General features: G+C 44.3%; 5 protein-coding genes across 5 annotated transcripts; 2 read left to right on the forward strand and 3 right to left on the reverse strand.

Moving 5' to 3' along the window:
* Window positions 1-3,764: 3,764 nt before the first annotated feature.
* On the reverse strand, window positions 3,765-5,073 carry BDB00DRAFT_775875 (Ribokinase-like protein; the record flags this gene model as incomplete). The annotated part of the gene is made up of 5 exons (XM_053120241.1): window positions 3,765-4,212; window positions 4,287-4,384; window positions 4,584-4,719; window positions 4,829-4,960; window positions 5,042-5,073. 5 exons carry the CDS (start codon window positions 5,071-5,073, stop codon window positions 3,765-3,767), a joined length of 846 nt encoding a protein of 281 aa, XP_052972954.1.
* A 1,024-nt stretch (window positions 5,074-6,097) lies between these two features.
* Window positions 6,098-8,600, forward strand: BDB00DRAFT_775871 (T-complex protein 11-domain-containing protein; the record flags this gene model as incomplete). The annotated part of the gene is made up of 3 exons (XM_053120240.1): window positions 6,098-6,568; window positions 6,778-7,482; window positions 7,566-8,600. 3 exons carry the CDS (start codon window positions 6,098-6,100, stop codon window positions 8,598-8,600), a joined length of 2,211 nt encoding a protein of 736 aa, XP_052972955.1.
* A 164-nt stretch (window positions 8,601-8,764) lies between these two features.
* BDB00DRAFT_775882 (F-actin-capping protein subunit alpha) lies at window positions 8,765-8,914 on the reverse strand (the record flags this gene model as incomplete). The annotated part of the gene is made up of 1 exon (XM_053120243.1): window positions 8,765-8,914. A coding segment is annotated over one exon (150 nt), but the record flags the coding sequence as incomplete, so codon positions are not given.
* Window positions 8,915-8,969: 55 nt separating this feature from the next.
* On the reverse strand, window positions 8,970-10,063 carry BDB00DRAFT_775877 (F-actin-capping protein subunit alpha; the record flags this gene model as incomplete). Its single annotated transcript, XM_053120242.1, has 6 exons — window positions 8,970-9,186; window positions 9,271-9,405; window positions 9,480-9,532; window positions 9,612-9,701; window positions 9,780-9,895; window positions 9,976-10,063. 6 exons carry the CDS (start codon window positions 10,061-10,063, stop codon window positions 8,970-8,972), a joined length of 699 nt encoding a protein of 232 aa, XP_052972957.1.
* Window positions 10,064-15,942: 5,879 nt separating this feature from the next.
* Window positions 15,943-16,512, forward strand: BDB00DRAFT_879379 (uncharacterized protein; the record flags this gene model as incomplete). Its single annotated transcript, XM_053127861.1, has 2 exons — window positions 15,943-16,288; window positions 16,418-16,512. 2 exons carry the CDS (start codon window positions 15,943-15,945, stop codon window positions 16,510-16,512), a joined length of 441 nt encoding a protein of 146 aa, XP_052972958.1.
* Window positions 16,513-17,855: the final 1,343 nt, after the last annotated feature.

A 17,855-nucleotide genomic window follows, 5' to 3' on the forward strand; every position in this document is an offset into this window, starting at 1 on the left:
AAAAGTCTTCACAAAGATGTGTGCAGTAAGCTATCCATACAGCATATAGATCTTTAGGCTGACAGTATGTTAAGAGAAAAGAAAAAAACTGTTGTAAAGCTCTGGGAAGTTAGTATTCTTGCTGCCTAGTTAGCAGACCGCGCCTCCTTGCAGCAGCTTGAAATGTTGGCACGCGCTTGTTTTAAACGGTCTTGAGGTCATTAGAACTTGTTGCACTAGGAACACAGTACAACAATAATCTTAAATAATACTTTTGGACTTGGCTTGTGGAGACAGTGTACATGCGTCTGATGGTGCCACTATGACCACGTTCACGGATTTTCCAGTGACGTTCTGATTTGACAAAGACATAATTCTCGGGAAAATCAGGGTAAAGTACTGCTCGCCCTTCTTCATTTTCAGCATTGCAGTTAAACCAAGCTGTCAATATAGTTTCATGTGCTCGACTGACAACAGTTCTAGGATCATCATCCTCGTTGAAATGCACCAGTTGCTCATTTGGAAGTTGTATGGATAAACGCTGGTGACTTAGGAATTGCTTGTGTAAAGAAAAAGAAAAGAGACACCAGGAACCTTCGCATGCAGGCACGTATCGTGTATCAAGATAGGTTTGAATTTCGTTTATAGGTGGTTCACCTTGTTGGTCGGTTTCGGTTTGCGCACGTTGTTGATGAGTTACAGCTACTGACGCATGGTTGTGACCTTTGTATATGTATTTGTAGATATATTTAATAGAAGCGATCGAGGAGCAGATCTCTACGTTGACATGTGCGTCGTACTTGGTGCATAAAAAGATGTTGTGAGGGACTACCCATTGATTATGCATATGAACACCATTTTTTTCAACAAAATCGGCATCATTACAGCATCATTTGTAAACAGGATATCCATTGTCACGCATATTGGTCTCATCCGTAAACTGCTTTGGAAAGTGCTTTGAACAGGCACCGTCTTGCATGCATGGCGATCGAAAGTGACGGTCACCACAGGGTCCATGCATCATGTGTCTTTCCACTGTTGCACATGCGGCTGGGTATTGCTCCGAGTTAGGAAGCTTGGCCGATACAATATCATCCACATCTTCAGGTGTCGTTGGTTTATCATCTCTGGCAAGGATCAAGAGGATATGAGCATGTGGTAGCCCGCGTTTTTGAAATTCGACAGTGTGGACATGTGCAATCACTGTGCCCAGAACCATGTTTTTGGTAAGATCATCCATCAACTGTTTCAGTTTCATTTTGAATACCCGAACACATATATCCGGTCTGTCAGGCGCTGTCTGTCCTGGAAGAAGAGAATCTTGTATCTCGTGCCATCGCGGGTTGCACGTAAATGTAACGAAAAGATCAGGCTTTCTAAAGCGCCGCATGATACTCATGGCATCATGATAGAGCTGTTGCATATGCCGCAGGCCACCAGTGAAAGACGATGGTAAACTCACACGTCTACCGACGTTGGCCATATCATTGTCTCCCAGATTCGTGGCATCTACAACACTATTGTACAAATCTGAACGTAGCTTGTCCTGGTTCTGCGTGATGTAGCCAAGGTGTCTGGATTCCATCTTGGCATACATGTCAGTAATAAACTGTTGAAACAGCTTACCGAAGCGATGCAGATCGTGTCCATTGTCGTCGTCACCGTTCTCGCGCACCATCAGGCGATATTTATACCATTCCATCACTGTTATGTTATCACCATTGTCATTGCGCGCTTCGATGGTCCAGCCCTCATCACCTGAAATTGTGTAAGTTAGAATTACGCACTACAGCAGACGATTAGAACTTCATGCTAATATTACCTTGAGGAAAAATCAATACATAATGCATGGCGTCATAGAAACGATGCTTCTCTGAGATACGCTGCAATTGATTTGACCGAGTTCGCACAACAATGTCGCGGTGCCCAACCTGGCCGTCATGCGTGTTATCCACAATCAGGATTCCAACTTCATCACCTGTTGGTCTATTATACCGCCTTGGTCTGGGGTACCCTCTGCGGGAATCACCAATGTAACGTTTTCCACATTGTCGTCACGAAAGCGATCGGCCATGTTTTGGAAAGCTTGGGCAAAGGGGCAAACACGATGCATCAGCTCCTGCAAAGTGCGCAAAGTATCTGTGTTCACAGGGGCATTCGTGGCATTCTGACGTATTTGCAATTCCATGGAAGGATCATAGACGTAGATTTGCGCAAAAGCTGGGGTATCCTCATCCGTGTTAGGGAGCAAAGACCCAATCATATGGTGCATGGTGCCATGGATCCGAATGTTGTATGCACCACCTCGCAAGTTTGCTTCAGTTTGATTAACGCTGGCACCAAGGGACGTAAAACTTAAAGCATTGTTGTATGCACGAATGTTTTTACGAAAATCCTGCGAGGCACGATCATCACCACATAATAGCTCTGATCTCTGGTGGAGTTTCACTCGGCAGAGGAAGAGTAACGGACCCTTTGGCACAGCATAGCTGGAATTCAGGTGATGTCTCCGAAGATGCTGATACACGCTCTTGCACCCACATACGCGCGTGACAATACGAACACTCACGATCCATTAATCCAAGTGAATGGCGATTAGGATTATGGTTTGCACGGATACGTCCGATGGCGGGATGAGACTGCAAAAGAAAAAGAAACGCGTTATTAGAATTATAGACTGTATAGCCTATACAGGAGGGATTGTTAATTGCTCGAGGCTCAGTTGAGATATCAGCTTGCAGATTCTTTAGATTAAGTGGGCAACCACGGAAACTTCTACGTGAATGTCCAAGTTGGCCACAGCTTGCGCACCGAGGAACCGTCTCTGACTGTTACAAACATGTGTCAATTTTTAGTCACATCATTGTCTATTCGAAAATTATCGCTTACAATCTATCGCTCAGATTAACACTTTGATCTTGATTAATCTCGGAGACAGGATCTTCAACGCTCGGGCTCGCCATTTGATTTTCTTCAACAATTGGATCGACTCTTTGATGGTGCTCAAAGACGAATTGAATTTTATTCTGCTCACGCGCAGCTAAGCGAGCCGGATTCAGTAAGCATTCTCGGTGTCTTTCACTCGAGTGCCCAGACTGCTGGCACGAAGCACAGATTCGGATGCTCATTTGAAGTATATAAGTTGAAAACGACTGGTTGTAGGTAAACAAAAAAGAAGTACAGGGACTACTCAAAAGCGCGTAAAGACAGATTCAGGACGCGTGAACAGCACGATGACAACTTCCTTTTTTGCGTGTTATAGTTGTTGCAAGTTTGTCAGCAACAACATCCTGAACCCAATCAGCCACTAGTACTACTACTACTACTAATCCTAAATAGTATGACAGTGAATGGTAGTAAAAAAATATGATCTACAGCAAAGATAATTCGGTCAATGCTTCAACCATAAAATCCATTGCCCCTCTTATGGTATATACAGATATTTGATGCGTAATGAGACTCTTTTTTATTTATCCTGGATTCCGGATCCCGAATGACCATGTACTTGCTCACTTTTGCCCAGATCTCTTCATCAGATAGGGGTGGAGTAAATCTCGGTTTGCTGACATGTGGATTTATAGAAACTAAAGCACCGCTGTAGAGCCACCTTCCTTTTTGGATTTTTCAGCTAACTTTTAAAGATTTTATTAGTATAGAAGATAGATAGATAGATAGATACACGAAATAAAAGCAGCATTATGAATTGTCCAAAGAAGAAACGAAAGAAATGTGCGCAATTAAAGGTGTTTGGTTCACCAAGCGCTACAATAAACCAAACAAGCTAATTATAGAAGTGGCTTTGAAGACGAAAACGAGAGCGACGAAAGGCGTTCGTTAATTGTTTGCCCTTCCTCATCCCTATCAAGTTCGTTCGCTTCGTCTCTGGGACGGACAACATCAGAATCGCTGTATTTTCGGATCATAGACGATATCCTAGACGGTGGCAGCGGCAGAGACTGTGTATCCCACACTTTCTTGTTTGCCATGGCAACAGCCAGACCATCAAATCCTTCTTGCGCTACCTTACAGCTCGCAAGCTCGCAAGCAAACTTCAATGACGACAAGTAAGGCATACCCCGCATTTGCATGAACATTATGCCGGCGATAAAGGTGTCACCTGCACCGATAGAATCCATTACCTGGGACACAAGAGGTGCAGGTGTATGAAGTTCCTCGTCATTAGGCTGTAAGCATGTCGCACCACGCGATCCCCAGGTACAGTATAACACAGCCCTATCAAACCCCGAATTAACTCCATTGACATGCGTATATACTCGATAATGCAAGCACTTGAATGCTGTACATACTGTGGTTTGCAGCGTGGACGTACAGAGCGCAGAAAATCAGCAGGGTGGCTATATCCACGCCGCTCGGCAAATAGTTTGGAAAAGAACACAACATCGCCCTAAGACGATAAAGGAAAGATTGTCAGTTTCATGAAAGTTGATGAAGCGGTACAATGGGACTAGGGCATCGTTCAATACCTTGTCCATGAGCCAGTCAATATGTTCTCGATCTGGCTTTTCTAACTCAACAGATATCGTAAGCTCTGAGCGCCAACCTTCACGTCGTGCCTTTTCATCGATCCAGTCAATTTGCTGCACTGCCTGAGTAACGTTTCGACCCTCGAAATGTATCCATTTGAACGGCGCCTTGCCGTCAGATTCAAACGCCAGCGTTTTGGTAAGACTAGCCATTTCGAATTTCCGTATGAATTCGTCCCGCGAAATATCCTCAATACTGGATCACCAGTACCATTTCGCAATAGATGGTTTAATATACTGAATTTTTATAGCTAAATATCAACGCCTCCACTTCCCAGATACACACATATCTCCAATATGCTTACGTGCTAACCGAAATAATTGTTCGAGAACCGGATGCATTGCTCTTAATAATGTACGAGGACGGAGTAGGTGATTTGCGAAATATACAAGTCGAAGTTCTGATTCCCTTGGCCTCAAGTTGCGCAATCAACTGCCTTCAAATTGAATTGTGCGTTAGTGCAGCCTCTCATACATCGATACGTATAACCAGTTCAAGTAACAAACAGAACAGAAACCTTGACGAGTCCTTGGGACCTAAGGCTGACATGCAAAAAACGCTGGTGCGACCGAATTGCGCAAGTACCTCGCCAGTATTTCCAATATTTCCACCACGTCGCTGCTCCATGCGCGAGGCTCGCATTTTGTGATCTTCTTCTGGAAAGCGATCCACGTCGAGAATCGTATCCAAGTATATTTGACCAACCATGAGAACGTTGGCGGGCTGAGTTGCCGCACTGGGATCTACAGGCGACGATGCCTTTAGTTTGTCTAGTGACTTTGAGCGCGCCATGGACCGTGAAGAACGACGAGTGGTACCGAATGGAAAGACCATTGAAGGGCCAAGAAGAAAAAAGAATCCAGGAGGGCACGTGTTCTGTAATTTACAATAATTTGGGTTGCAACAATGCAGTCTGAAATCTATTTCAGCTCCTCTCCTCCCTGTTTCCGATTACCATCCTTTTTTTCTTTTTTTCCCAGTTATTCCTCTTTTGACAATGGAGAAAACAGGCTCTGGCTTTTATATCATCGACGCCTTCTCCTTGCGCCAAGCATCCAAAAAGCCTTTCCATCTTGAGAAACGCTTTCTGCGCAACGCTACCGTGGACACCGCAGCCCAGAACAATGCCACCAGCCTAGCCGAGGCAGAAGTCAAGCGGGAAGCTTTGCTAGAAGCCAGGCGCCAGAAGCTCAACCGCAAGTTCCTTGCTGTCCAGAAAGCTGTCAAGGAAGTAGAGGCTCGCAAGGAGTCGCAGCGCCTGCTTTTTCTACAGTCCTTGCAAGTGGCCGAGTCGAAGCGCAACAATCATATTGAACAGCGTCGTGCTGCAAGCAAGGAGCTTGTGGAACGAGCCAAGATAGTCGCTCGTCAAAACATATTACGCTACGAAGCCGAGCAAGGTATAGAGTGCATTCTCACACACTCCTGCTCTCTCACTCTAACCCCTCCCTAATCTAGAGCGACTTCGCAGTGCGCTGGAGAACCGCTTGAAGCAGTCGCATGCAAGGTGAGCATTTTGCGAATACCAAAGTAAAAGTGACACCGATGTTGATATCTAGAAAGGCGGCTGCACATGCTCAGCCAGCCCAAGTCAAAGATTCTGGTCACGGGTTCTGAGGCAGCTGCAAGACGTGCCGGCGATGCCGACAGGAAAGCGAAAAAGCGCAAACAACAGGGATCGGTCGACAAGCGTCAACGAGAGCAACATCAGCAGCCGCAGCAACAGCTACAGCGTCAAGAGGACGGTCGCCAAGAGCATGACAAGGCAAAGAAGAAAAAGCTGTCGTGGCAAGCGCTGCTCTCTGCGTTCCGCAGGCTCGGACTTCCATCGACATCCATGCCGGAGACATGGCTGCAGTTTAATCACCTAGGCCGTCTCCTGCGCAACAAGAGGGTGATCCAAGTCACATACAAGATACTAAACGGGGCCTTGAGCGTGACAGATAAGGACGGCCGGAAGCGCTCCCGTGTGCTGCTGTCGGCATACATGATGACGATGTGCCCACGTGAGGTGTTCCAGGACATGCACGGTGCAGAGGAGCAGGTATTTGATTAATGATAGCAGTATCGATGATATCACTCTCGCTCGTCGGCATTTGCTAACAACCCCCCCATCTCTCTCTCTCTCTCTCTCTCTTCTCTGCCTTCTAATTTCGATCTCCCGCGTGATAAACCCGCCCTTTTTCTTTTTCTTTTCCTTTTTCTCTTTGTTCTGCAACATTCCATTGCTATTCCATGGACGACAATGTGCAGCAACTACTAGCTTCTGCCAAAAGAGTTCTCCAGCACTTTGAGCAGATTGTGCAGTCTCAAGAAGATCACCTGGGATCGGCCTCCAAGTTAGCATTTGAGCAATGCTGGAACGGGTATTATGCATTGTTTGAATCTTGGAAATCAAAGGACATGAAGCAACTGGTGGCCAACATGTCAGCCTACTGTATCGAGCTTGTGCGTTTGAAGCAAACACTCGGAAAACAAGGCGAGGAAGAAGGTGTGAGTGAGCAGTTGGATCAGCAAATCCTCCAAGTCAAAGACCGTATCCGCAAGGTGGGTGGGCCATCTGCTTTGGAGCATCTCACGCAAGTCGAGCAGGCTTTGAATCAGCCTACCGAAACAGCAGGTTCCCCGAGGCCATCATCAGTTCCTCCATCGCCTACTCCTCGGCCAGAACGCTCCCTCGGGCAAGACGAGCCGCCTTCCATTAGCACCGAGCAATTGAATCGATTGCTAGGCGGATACGCTCCTGTGTCTGGGATTACAAATCAACAGCTTGCCCACGAGATCATTATCGACCCCGATTTTAAGCTTCAGCGACAAGCTAGTGATGCCGAGGCCAAGACACTCGAGCAACAAGTACGGAAGATTGCAACACAGGCATTCTTTGACGCTGTGGAGGATGATATAAAAAATGGACTTCCTGAAAATTCGCTGCCGACCCTCCTGGGCGATATTCGACAAGTAAAGTATTCGGATATGTGTTGCTGGCCATGATTGCTATTTGTTTGCTTGCTTAGACTTATAACGTATATCACTTAATGCAGCGTCTCCTAGGACTAGTGCGATCAGGATCAAGTCTCCATACGCAGATTAGCGAGGCTCTCGACGTTGCATTGATCGAACAGCAGACAAAGCAAAAAATCTTTGATTTGGACGCAAATTTGCAGTACGTTCTACAAGTGATGCGTCAGATCTGTGCGCCGGTGCGCGACGAAGCCATCGAAAAAATCGGACATACGGCCAACAGCGTGCATCAACTGCGAGCGATTTTGGAAATGCTTGATGAGATGGCCTTGGATTTGGGGAACTTTAGATTGCGTTCGCTGCGTCCACATTTGATTCCTGTCGCAGTCGAGTATGAGCGATCCAAATTTGGTGAGGCACTAGCTAAAGGAGAAGTAGGCTTGGCAAAGACACGCACGTGGTTGCAAGCTGCCAAGGAGCGTCGCACGGAGGTGGCAAACGAACGTAACCCGGAAAATGTGCCTTCTGGCAGCAGTGATCCTAGCACGGAAGCAGTGTTCGAAGAAGCATTCATCTCTCTTTTGACGTCGCCCGAGATTGTTTCTGCAACATGGTGCCCTGAAACAGTTCTCCTGGATGTTGAGCGTATCACGCGGTATCAAAACGAAATGCAGTCTATCACCATCGTCGCTGCACTGGTCATGTTGGCCAAAAACTTTGGACATCTCGGCGACCTTAATACACTTGCAGCCAAACTTTTTGTTATGCTCGAAGACGGAGCCACGACAATTGATAATCTTGCTTTGGAAATTGAACGGAGCGTGAGGGTGACGGATGAACAACGACGACCTATCATTCGAGCCATGGTGGATAAGACTGTCTCGCATAGTGATACTGTGTACTCATTGCTCATGCGTCGCGTTGCTTCAGTGGTCCGCACTCAATTGAACACTGGCAAGTTCGCGACACGCGAAGTTTTGGCTAGTTACGGGCTGGAATGTGTTCGTAAAACTCTCGAGCAGCTCTGCGTGCGTGTCATGGTCCTTGGCCGACATCACCTCCAAGTTTATTCCCCCTGGTACAACGAAATGCTAGTCAACGATAACGATGATTAAGTGCTAGTGTCATCATGCATACCTCTATCTTTTGCGAATTTATATATCATTATTCCTATAATAATGGACTGCCAAAGTGTTACAAACATACAATCACTTTCTTTCACCCGGACTTAACATGCTGCACGTTTGATATAACGCGACAGATTAAAAAGTGCTATGATTTATTTTTGAGACAACTCGTTGCCAATCTTGTAATTCAGAATCTTGTTCCAATCCAACTTGTTTCGCGTCAATGGCAGTGCTCTGCGAAGCCCCTTAAAAGTGTTCTCAGCCAAGTCCCCATAGCTGTTGTTAATCGAAGAATGGTATCGCTTGTCAAAATCTGCAATTTCCTTTATCGTTGCCTTTGCAACCTTGGCAATATCCTCAAATATAACAGAAGACAATTAGTGAGATAGACATTGAGAAAGAACTGCACCTACAAGGGTTCTTTACCTCGGAGATAGAGACTTTGGCTTCATGATACTTGTCGGCATTCAGCTGCACGTTTCCGTCCTCGTAATAATGCACATTAATCTTGGTAGCGCCTTTGAGCTCACCAGTTTGGGTATCAAGTGTCCATGTTGAAAGCCATCGACCGTTCCTTTGTAAGTCATGTATAACAACGGCGTTATTCCATGTCCAGCCCAATTTAATATAGAAACATTCAATACTCGATGATACTAACCAGTAGTTGCCCGGGTTATATTTGTTGTCTACAATGGCAATCGCTACTTGGTACTCTGTGGGCGCATATACAGTGCATACACCCTCGGGATAATGGTCTTGAACGTATGTCAATGCTTCCTTTTCGATCGCTTCACTAAACAACGAGGTCAGCACTTTGTTCCTCATTTTAAGGCTTCTTTTTTGAATTAAAAACATCGAACAATGTACCGAAGTGGTTCGACCGACGCGTGGCCCTCATGTGGTTGCAAATCTGAGGCAACCTATAGACCCCATAACTCTTTATTTAGTTTCATCTTACTTCTCGAAATTATTATCCAAGTCCCTTTTTTCTGTTCATACCAAACGCATATGGTCAAACTTGAACGACTGCTTCGACCGTGGATCTATAAATCGTTCTTCGTCCACTTTGCCATGGTTTGATACGATGACCTATACAATTTGAACAGATTCAGTATATGGTCATATTGCACAAGATGATGCTTTTTACACGTAAGGTGGCTCTAGTACCTCGTAATCTGACTCGGGCAGCGTAACAGTGATAAGCTGTTCTGTGTTGTATTGTTCTAATGCTTGAAGAATGCCGTCTTGGAGTGCTTCATCATTGTCGACAAGCGTACGTACATCTAAGCAATTGTGAGAGAAAAACGTATTTCCCTCAAAAATTAGTACCACGCAATAACGCATATCTACAGCAGTACCATACCGTTAAATACATCGTTGACTTCACCGGGAGGACTGGCTAGAAGGAATTTGGAGGCAATTTTCACCTTGTCTTCAATAGGAACGCTCATGTTTAAGAAGCAAAGCAAAAGCGAGGCGGAACATGAAGTCGGTTCTCAGGTCTACTTCCCTTTTATAGAGGCTCCACTTAAAAGACAAAGCCAAACACAGCAAAAAATATTCTGCACACGGTACAAATGTTGGATGATATGCCCTAAAACTCTACTCAAGTATCATATATGCCTAAGAATATGTTTCGTAGAAGCAGTGCTCCTGCATAATTACACTGGTAACCCGGATGACACACGAAGAACGATTACAGTTAAACGGTTACTATACATAGGAGCGAATTACAGAGCAGTCGTGTCTGCGCGAATTAGCAACACCAAGCCCTCGAGCCAATTAAAGGATAGTGCGGAGAGAAGATACATGGCTCGTATGGAGATGAGTAAAGAGACCTAGCGAAGACTGTTCTTGGGCTTACACAAAGCATTACCAAGGGTAGCAGTATAATCCAAAGGCTTTTGATACGGACACCCCCCTCTGATCCTTACGGACCCTTCTATTTTTAATCCTCATCAGGTTACACACATCCTATAAATATATACTTGTGGGGGTGTCCGCAAGGATGTGTTCACTGGATTTGTTCACTTGTTATTGTTATTATACATCTTTCGATATATAGCAAAAAGGAACCATAAAAAACATTCCTTAATGCTTTTCAAACTCTCTAGGGTGTCTCTACGGATGTGTTTATGTGCAGTAGTTTATACAAGTATATAAATGCTCCTCAATAAACAGTATACTTTGATATTATATCTTCAACTTTCTACCTACGTTTATCATCCTACTATCCCAACACTATGGAGCAATTGATTGACACTACTTATACCGGATCAAATAAGCAAATTGTGAAAGCAATCAACGAGCAAGCCAGAGAATACAACTTTGCGGTTTCAACTAAACGAAGTGAGAAGAACGTAAAAATCTTGATCCAGTGCGTACATGGTGGAAGCTATCGCAATACACACGGAGTAACTGAAGAAACGCGGGGACGCTAAACAGCGACGAAACCCCCGGCTGCCAATGAATCATGAACCTAAGGTGGTCCGAGAAGGATAAGCACTGGAAAGTAACGAAGATCAGCGACGACAACGAGCACAACCACTCCCCCGACAAGCCTCCTCAGTATTACCACCAACACCGCACGCCAACTCTCCATGCCGAACAGCAAATATTATCATTGACAGATAATTCCGTAAGGCCCCTCATAATACATCGAGAAGTCCAAAACCACGAAGACGGCGCAATTATGACCATGAGGGATCTATACAATTTTCGTGCGCAAATATTCCGTGAGGATAATCATGGCGGCTTCAGTAGGATATTCGAGTTCCTCATTGGTAACAACTATATCACTAGATATAAGCTAGACGGCACAGGTAAAAGTCTCGACGCCCTCTTTTTTACCCATGAAACGAGTATAGCAAAAGCACGACGATTCAACGAGATCATTGCTATCGATGCGACGTACAAAACGAGCAGAACCAAGATGCCTCTTGTCAATGTTGTTGGTGTCAGTCATCTCGGTGCATCAAAGCTCAAGAACGTGCTTATTGCCTCTGCTTTCTTGGTAAACGAGAAAGAAGAGTCGTACACCTGGCTCCTTCGGACTATGCGACAAGTCATATGGCCAGAAGGAAACGTACGCGTCTTCATTACGGACAACGAAAGAGCTTTAATCAACGCCATCGAGTCAACTTTCAAAGATGCAGAGCATATACTTTGCGGGTGGCATATGGAGCAGCATTTACGTAGCATTTTCAGTACTTGCTTTCCACCGAACAGCGAAGAGATAGGCGAAGCCAAAGCTATCATTAAGCAAATGCTTTATGTTGGTAAAAAAGACGAAGCGACTTTCCAGGCTGCCATGGACGCTTATAAGTGTCTGATCGAAAAAGGTGCTCTTGCGTATGCCAACAAAAACCATAAGCGACCCAACAAAAAGCACGAAAACAAAGTCCAAAGCGAAGCATCATGACGACAGCAGCAATAGCGAGAACGACAGAGATACTGAAGATGATGCAACGTCTGCAATACGTTTGCTGGCAAACAAAAAGAAAGAGAAAATGATGGACTATCTCAACGGGTATGTTAACTACCTTTATCCAATATTTGACTGATGCTTTTGCCGAGTTGTGCTCACCAGCTGTATTATATTATATAGCTGCCTTGAATATCAGGAGAAATGGGGTGCTTGCTATGCTGGAAAACTTTTAAACATGGGAATGAGGGCGTCATCGCGTGTTGAAGGAACACACTTGCGCATCAAAGATACCATGCACGCTACCAGAAGCTTGTTTAAAACGGTCAAAGAATTGATCGTGTCATGCATAAATCGGTATGAACTACACCCTTTGTTTTCGGATTGAAAAGTTAATGTGTTAACAGATATGCTAATCAGAATTTTGTACTAGTTGGCTGATGAAGAGACTCAGGTTTTGCAAGAAAGACATAAAATGCCACTGTATGGAAAGCATGAATCGGCTGCGATGCAAAGAGCTCTTTGGCACTATTTCGTTTTTTGCTTTAAATCTACTCCGAAGGGAGCTCAAACGAGCTTGGGATAACTGCGATAAATATCACTTGACTCAAGCGAGTGCTGGTGTGGTACCACGCTAAACTATGGACTGCCGTGTCAACATAATATCGCACGAAAAGGGTTCAGTATAAGTTTGTCGGATATTCCTGATCGATGGCGTTTGGAATATGACAGAGGTATAATTTTCTGCTATAGTAATACTTGATTTATACTATGCGCCTGTAATATACTTCATATCCTAATATGAGAGTTATTTATCCACAGATAGCTTCCAAAAGGTGTATACTCCTGAAGCAATTGTATTAGAGCAACAGAACATGGTACTACAGAAGCTGCATGATGTACTCTACAATATGCGGTCGGATCAGCAAAAATCCGATTTACTTAGTAGTATCGATGGGACTATCGACGAATATACAATGAGTATCGACATTAGCGACATCGAATTACCAAGCAATGTGAAGACGAAAGGACGCCCTGCTAACACAAGAAATGCACGATTACCGTCAAAGTTCGAACTCGATGAAAAGGATAGCCAGCAACGCTTTCAAAATAGAAATGCCAATGAGTCAGAGGAACTCTCCGAAGGCAGCAACACTGAGGATGATAACATCTACATTTTTCCTCAACAAGGGAAAAGAAAGGATCCGGAGATGAACTTCCTTGAAAGCACGAACAAAAGGTACGTGCTCTTCTGATGGAATTCTAGCTAACAAATACTTGCAGCTATCACGATTTTTTGTAACCAAACTAAGTTGATAAACTATTTACACTATTGTAGATCCAAAAAAGATTTTGTACGCAAGCTGAAGTTCTTCGTTCATCCAACCATCCCTCGCAAGTTCATTGAAACAACTGTCGACATTATGTCTGATGGCTTCTGTGGCTTCCGCACAATCGCACATCATGTACACGGCAATCAAGAGGCTTTTATGTTGGTCAAGCTACAAATGCTGGAGTGCTTCAAGATAAACAAGGATATATATCAGCAGCACTATGTATTTATGCGTGAAAATTTACAGCGCATTGAAACATCACTATCTTACGCACTTGATGCTCCACGACCCCCAGAATCGTGCCCATCGGATTATTGGTTCCTTGCGCCTGACTTTGCACAGATCGCTGCAGACATTTATCAACGACCTCTTGCAATTTATCCAGACAATGATAAGAAAAAGCCAGACTCTGACGAATACGCTTATGAGCCATCTCTAATTTTGCCAATGCAAGGTCCATCGTCCGACAACAAGAATCCTCTCCCCATCATTATGCAGCATCTCAATAACAATCATTGGGCTACCATCGATACAAAAGGACGCATTATCAAGATGGACTGGCCGATTATCAACTCGATGTGTATAAAGGCATACCAATCAATGGGTAATATTGATAACCTGCGTAAAACAAAGTGGCGTTATCTGCAGATAAAAAAGCGTGACGACGATAAGACAGTGCGTGCTGGACCCTTTAGACTAGATTAATCATTCTACTACTTCCTGTACAGTAATTCCCTGTCTTCTCGAACACCACTCTCTACATTTCATTGTTCTTTGATATAATCTGGCATGTGTTAAACAGCGATGTTGATAAGATTTACTCAATACCTTAAAGGAATATTATATTTTACATCACTTTGATTTATGGCTCTCCCGTTATATGGTATAACAAATAACAGAACACACCACTTAGGTATACTCATAACCTTGCGGACACCCCCACAAGTATATATTTACAGGATGTGTGTAACCTCATGAGGATTAAAAATAGAAGGGGGTGTCCGTAAGGATTAGAGGGGGGTGTCCGTATCCAAAGCCTTATCCAAAAGATTGCCCTGTGTGATTTTGATTCGCTGTCAACCAAAACTCACACAAATTTAAGAGCAGTAATAAGATGACATGCATCATATTTCAGTATTGAGGATGGTTAGCGCTTTCGCTTCTTGTATGTACTTTGCAGAGCATTGTCCCAAGTGAGGGCCGTTTGTGGTAAACTGTGTCACTGTAGTTGAACGTCTTTCTTACGAGGTCGACCAGCTTCATAGTAATTTGTGCCATAGTACAGACAGTGTTTACTGTGGCAGGTGACAGACTGGGTTCCATTGTTGCAGGCATGCTTTGATGTTCAACAATAGAAAGGGACTAGAAGTCTTCGAGGTTGCTGTTTAATTCAAAAAGAATTAGTGATCTATCCTTCACCTAATTTCTACAGCTATCTATACACGACCAGGGTCTGTGACGATGAAAAGAAAAACCAGATAAATGATAGATCCGCTCAGCAACCTGACCAATACATCTTGACGCTGGTTTCTAATCGAAACCGCTGTAAGTCAGCCACGAAATAACCCCCCTCCAGATTGTTGCAACTGGAAAGAAGAAGTGGTGATCTGAAAGTAGGTCGATTACGGGCGTCTTCGTTTGCATCCTACAACTCGTTCGGCAATAGAATTTCCGGTGGGATCATTACGTCTCCACCAGTATTGCTGGATAAGGAACGGGGAGTCGAAGCTCTGGTGGTTCCCACACTGCACGATATCAAGACCTTTTAAAAGACCTTGATACTTATGTATAAAGAGGCAAGGTAGGCCCCCACAGAAGTAGGGGGGTTTCAGAGACTGGATGTGGTAGTTATGCAGGAAGTATTTTGTTTGTATCATATATGTAATATCAATATATCGGTGCAACACTGTGGATAAAATGATCCTTGAAATAAAGGCCGACAAAGACTAAGCAAAGATTCTAAAGGTTAAGTCAAGGGTGTTGTATCCAACATGATCAATAACACATATTCTTTAATCGGTCATTAACGATTGCTGTTATTTCCCTCATAACCTCACTTGTGCGGACATTTCCTTATTCATACACATCTTGGTGAAACACCGATCAGCTATGCTCAGGAAGAAGTTGTCATTATTCGGATCACGTAATTCACATTAGCTACTATCTGAGGCATTTACCCGGATGTACCTTTTACTCACGCATCATACATTACTTAATCCTATATAATTGATTTGTAACATCAATTCATCCGTTCAATGCACACGCTGTGGTAGTTGCCAAGGATAAGCCATTTCTTATAAATAGTGAGAACTTTTGTTATTATAATAAACCAGTTTCAATTCCTGTCGGGTCTCGTGGACTTATTCTGTCTCTTTTGGTTTATTGGATATTACAAAGGGCCAGTCGTTAATTAAGGGTTCAGTAAAGGAGAAAGAAAAGTTTGATCCTTTAAATCAAGGCCGAAAATTTTTTGATTTCTGTTTATGAGCATGCAAGCGCGGTCAATGGGTCCCAACCCTATTCTGAGTCCAATTTTGGACTTTCTATTATTCAACGACAAAGAAAAAAAACCATGGCTCTTCCCAATTCTCCTCAAGAACCGCCTAGCAGTGCATCGGGCACCGCTCCCACACCATTCCTCACCTGGGCTCGCGTAGCTCAACCGCAACGAGTCTCACTCGTTCATCAGTACCGTAAAAAACAGACACCGGACCAAAAGATGACTACCTTTCTAACAAGGATTTGGCGCATTGGTCGCACTCCAGGCAGTGTCCTGTTTGATGTCAGTCCAATCCCAGGCTCTGTCCCTGACTTTATCCAAAAAATCATGAATGTGTTTCCCACCAACAATGGTATACTCGTCCACCGTGAGGGCAAACGTACTGTCCTTGAAGTTAAGCTCAAGAACCAAGAAGAAAGTGTGGTGAACCACATTAATACACTGCTCAAGATATCAACAATAAGATATTCGGTTAAACATTATAGCACACACGTATGAACACTACGGCATTTCGGCTAAACACTATTGAATAAAATCTCTCACTCAGATGATCCACCTTACGTGAACAGGACAATGAACCTATCAACAGGTACCTCGGCCATTACATCAGCTAACGCCGGTTTCAAAGATGTGCCCGATTAACATAGCGACTTCAATAGAAGTTCTGATACGTCCTTGATCCATCCTCTAGCACATAGTTTATCCATTAGTCGGATGAATTGATATCACCGTCTTAATAGCTAGAATATAAAAGATACTTAATCTTGTTCCTTATTATCTTTATTAAAGCTCTATCATCACATTTTTATCTTTGAAAACCTTGTTTCTTCCTTATATCCTACATCATGTCCTCCGATAACAACCACGCTACAAACATTAACGAAACCGTTGATCAAGCCAACGTGGTAACTCCAGGAACGGTCGAGGTCTCAAGCAACGATGTTGAAATGGTGGACTCAGAATCGGCGTCCAAAAATGGCACTGAAACTAGCACTGAAACTAGTACTGAAACCATGGCCAGGAACATAATTACACCGAGTACCTACCTGGAACAAAGGAAGCTGACACCGTCTAACATGGGAGCTATCCTCAAGGCACGCTTAGCAAAAGCCACCGAAGAATATTTGCAGGCGCAAGATGCTTCACCGGATGACCTATCCCAGCTAAAACAGGCACACAAAGAAGCACGTGATGCATTCAAGATCTACCAAGCTACTCAGCAAGCACTCAGCATGTCCGAACAGTTCGAAGATCGAAAGGCAAGCTCCATTGTTCCGAAGAACCTGCCGATACTACAAGTACAAGGAGGCCCTGTCCGAGATTCGTCAAAGCCAGTGCACAATTCCGTCTCTGCTTTCATTTCCGCCTTTGAAATCCAATTACGCAGCCATAGCATTGACCTTGATGGCAATTGGGAACGTCTTTTCTGGTTATGTCTAGATGACAACCAAATGACTTGGTTTCGCCGAGATGTTGCTGACCGCCAGTTAAATTGGAGACAAGCCTGCGCCGAAATCAAGAAGGAATACGGCAATCCGTTTCATATGTACCTCAAGCGTCATGAGCTTTTGTCGCTCGTCCACAAGCCAATGAAGCGATCCGTGTCTATGCCGAATGATGGATGTCATTAGCACACGAGGTAGGAAGAGCCAGCGGTCGTGACTTGACGTTCGATTTCATTTCGTCGTTGCCACCTTCGATCCGCGAAAAGATCTACCCAGTACTAGCAAGACAGTATGGTGTAGATTGGCCATCTGAAGTCACTGAGGTCGTGCAACTCATAATTTCCACATTGGGTGAATTCGTTGACAAGTTTCAAGACAACGGTAGTTATGCGAGCATCTATGCACCAGGAAAGAAACTTCGCATGGGTAATGAACACCTGTCTTCGTCCTCCTCATCGCCAGCACCAGCTTCTCGCCGCCCTCGTCATTACGGTGATTGTCCTGTCCATCCAAAAGGAAATCACTCGGCGACGGATTGCC

The sequence above is a fragment of the Zychaea mexicana genome (genome assembly GCF_025766255.1).
Source record: "Zychaea mexicana strain RSA 1403 chromosome Unknown BDB00scaffold_172, whole genome shotgun sequence".
Taxonomy (NCBI): Eukaryota; Fungi; Mucoromycota; class Mucoromycetes; order Mucorales; family Lichtheimiaceae; genus Zychaea; species Zychaea mexicana.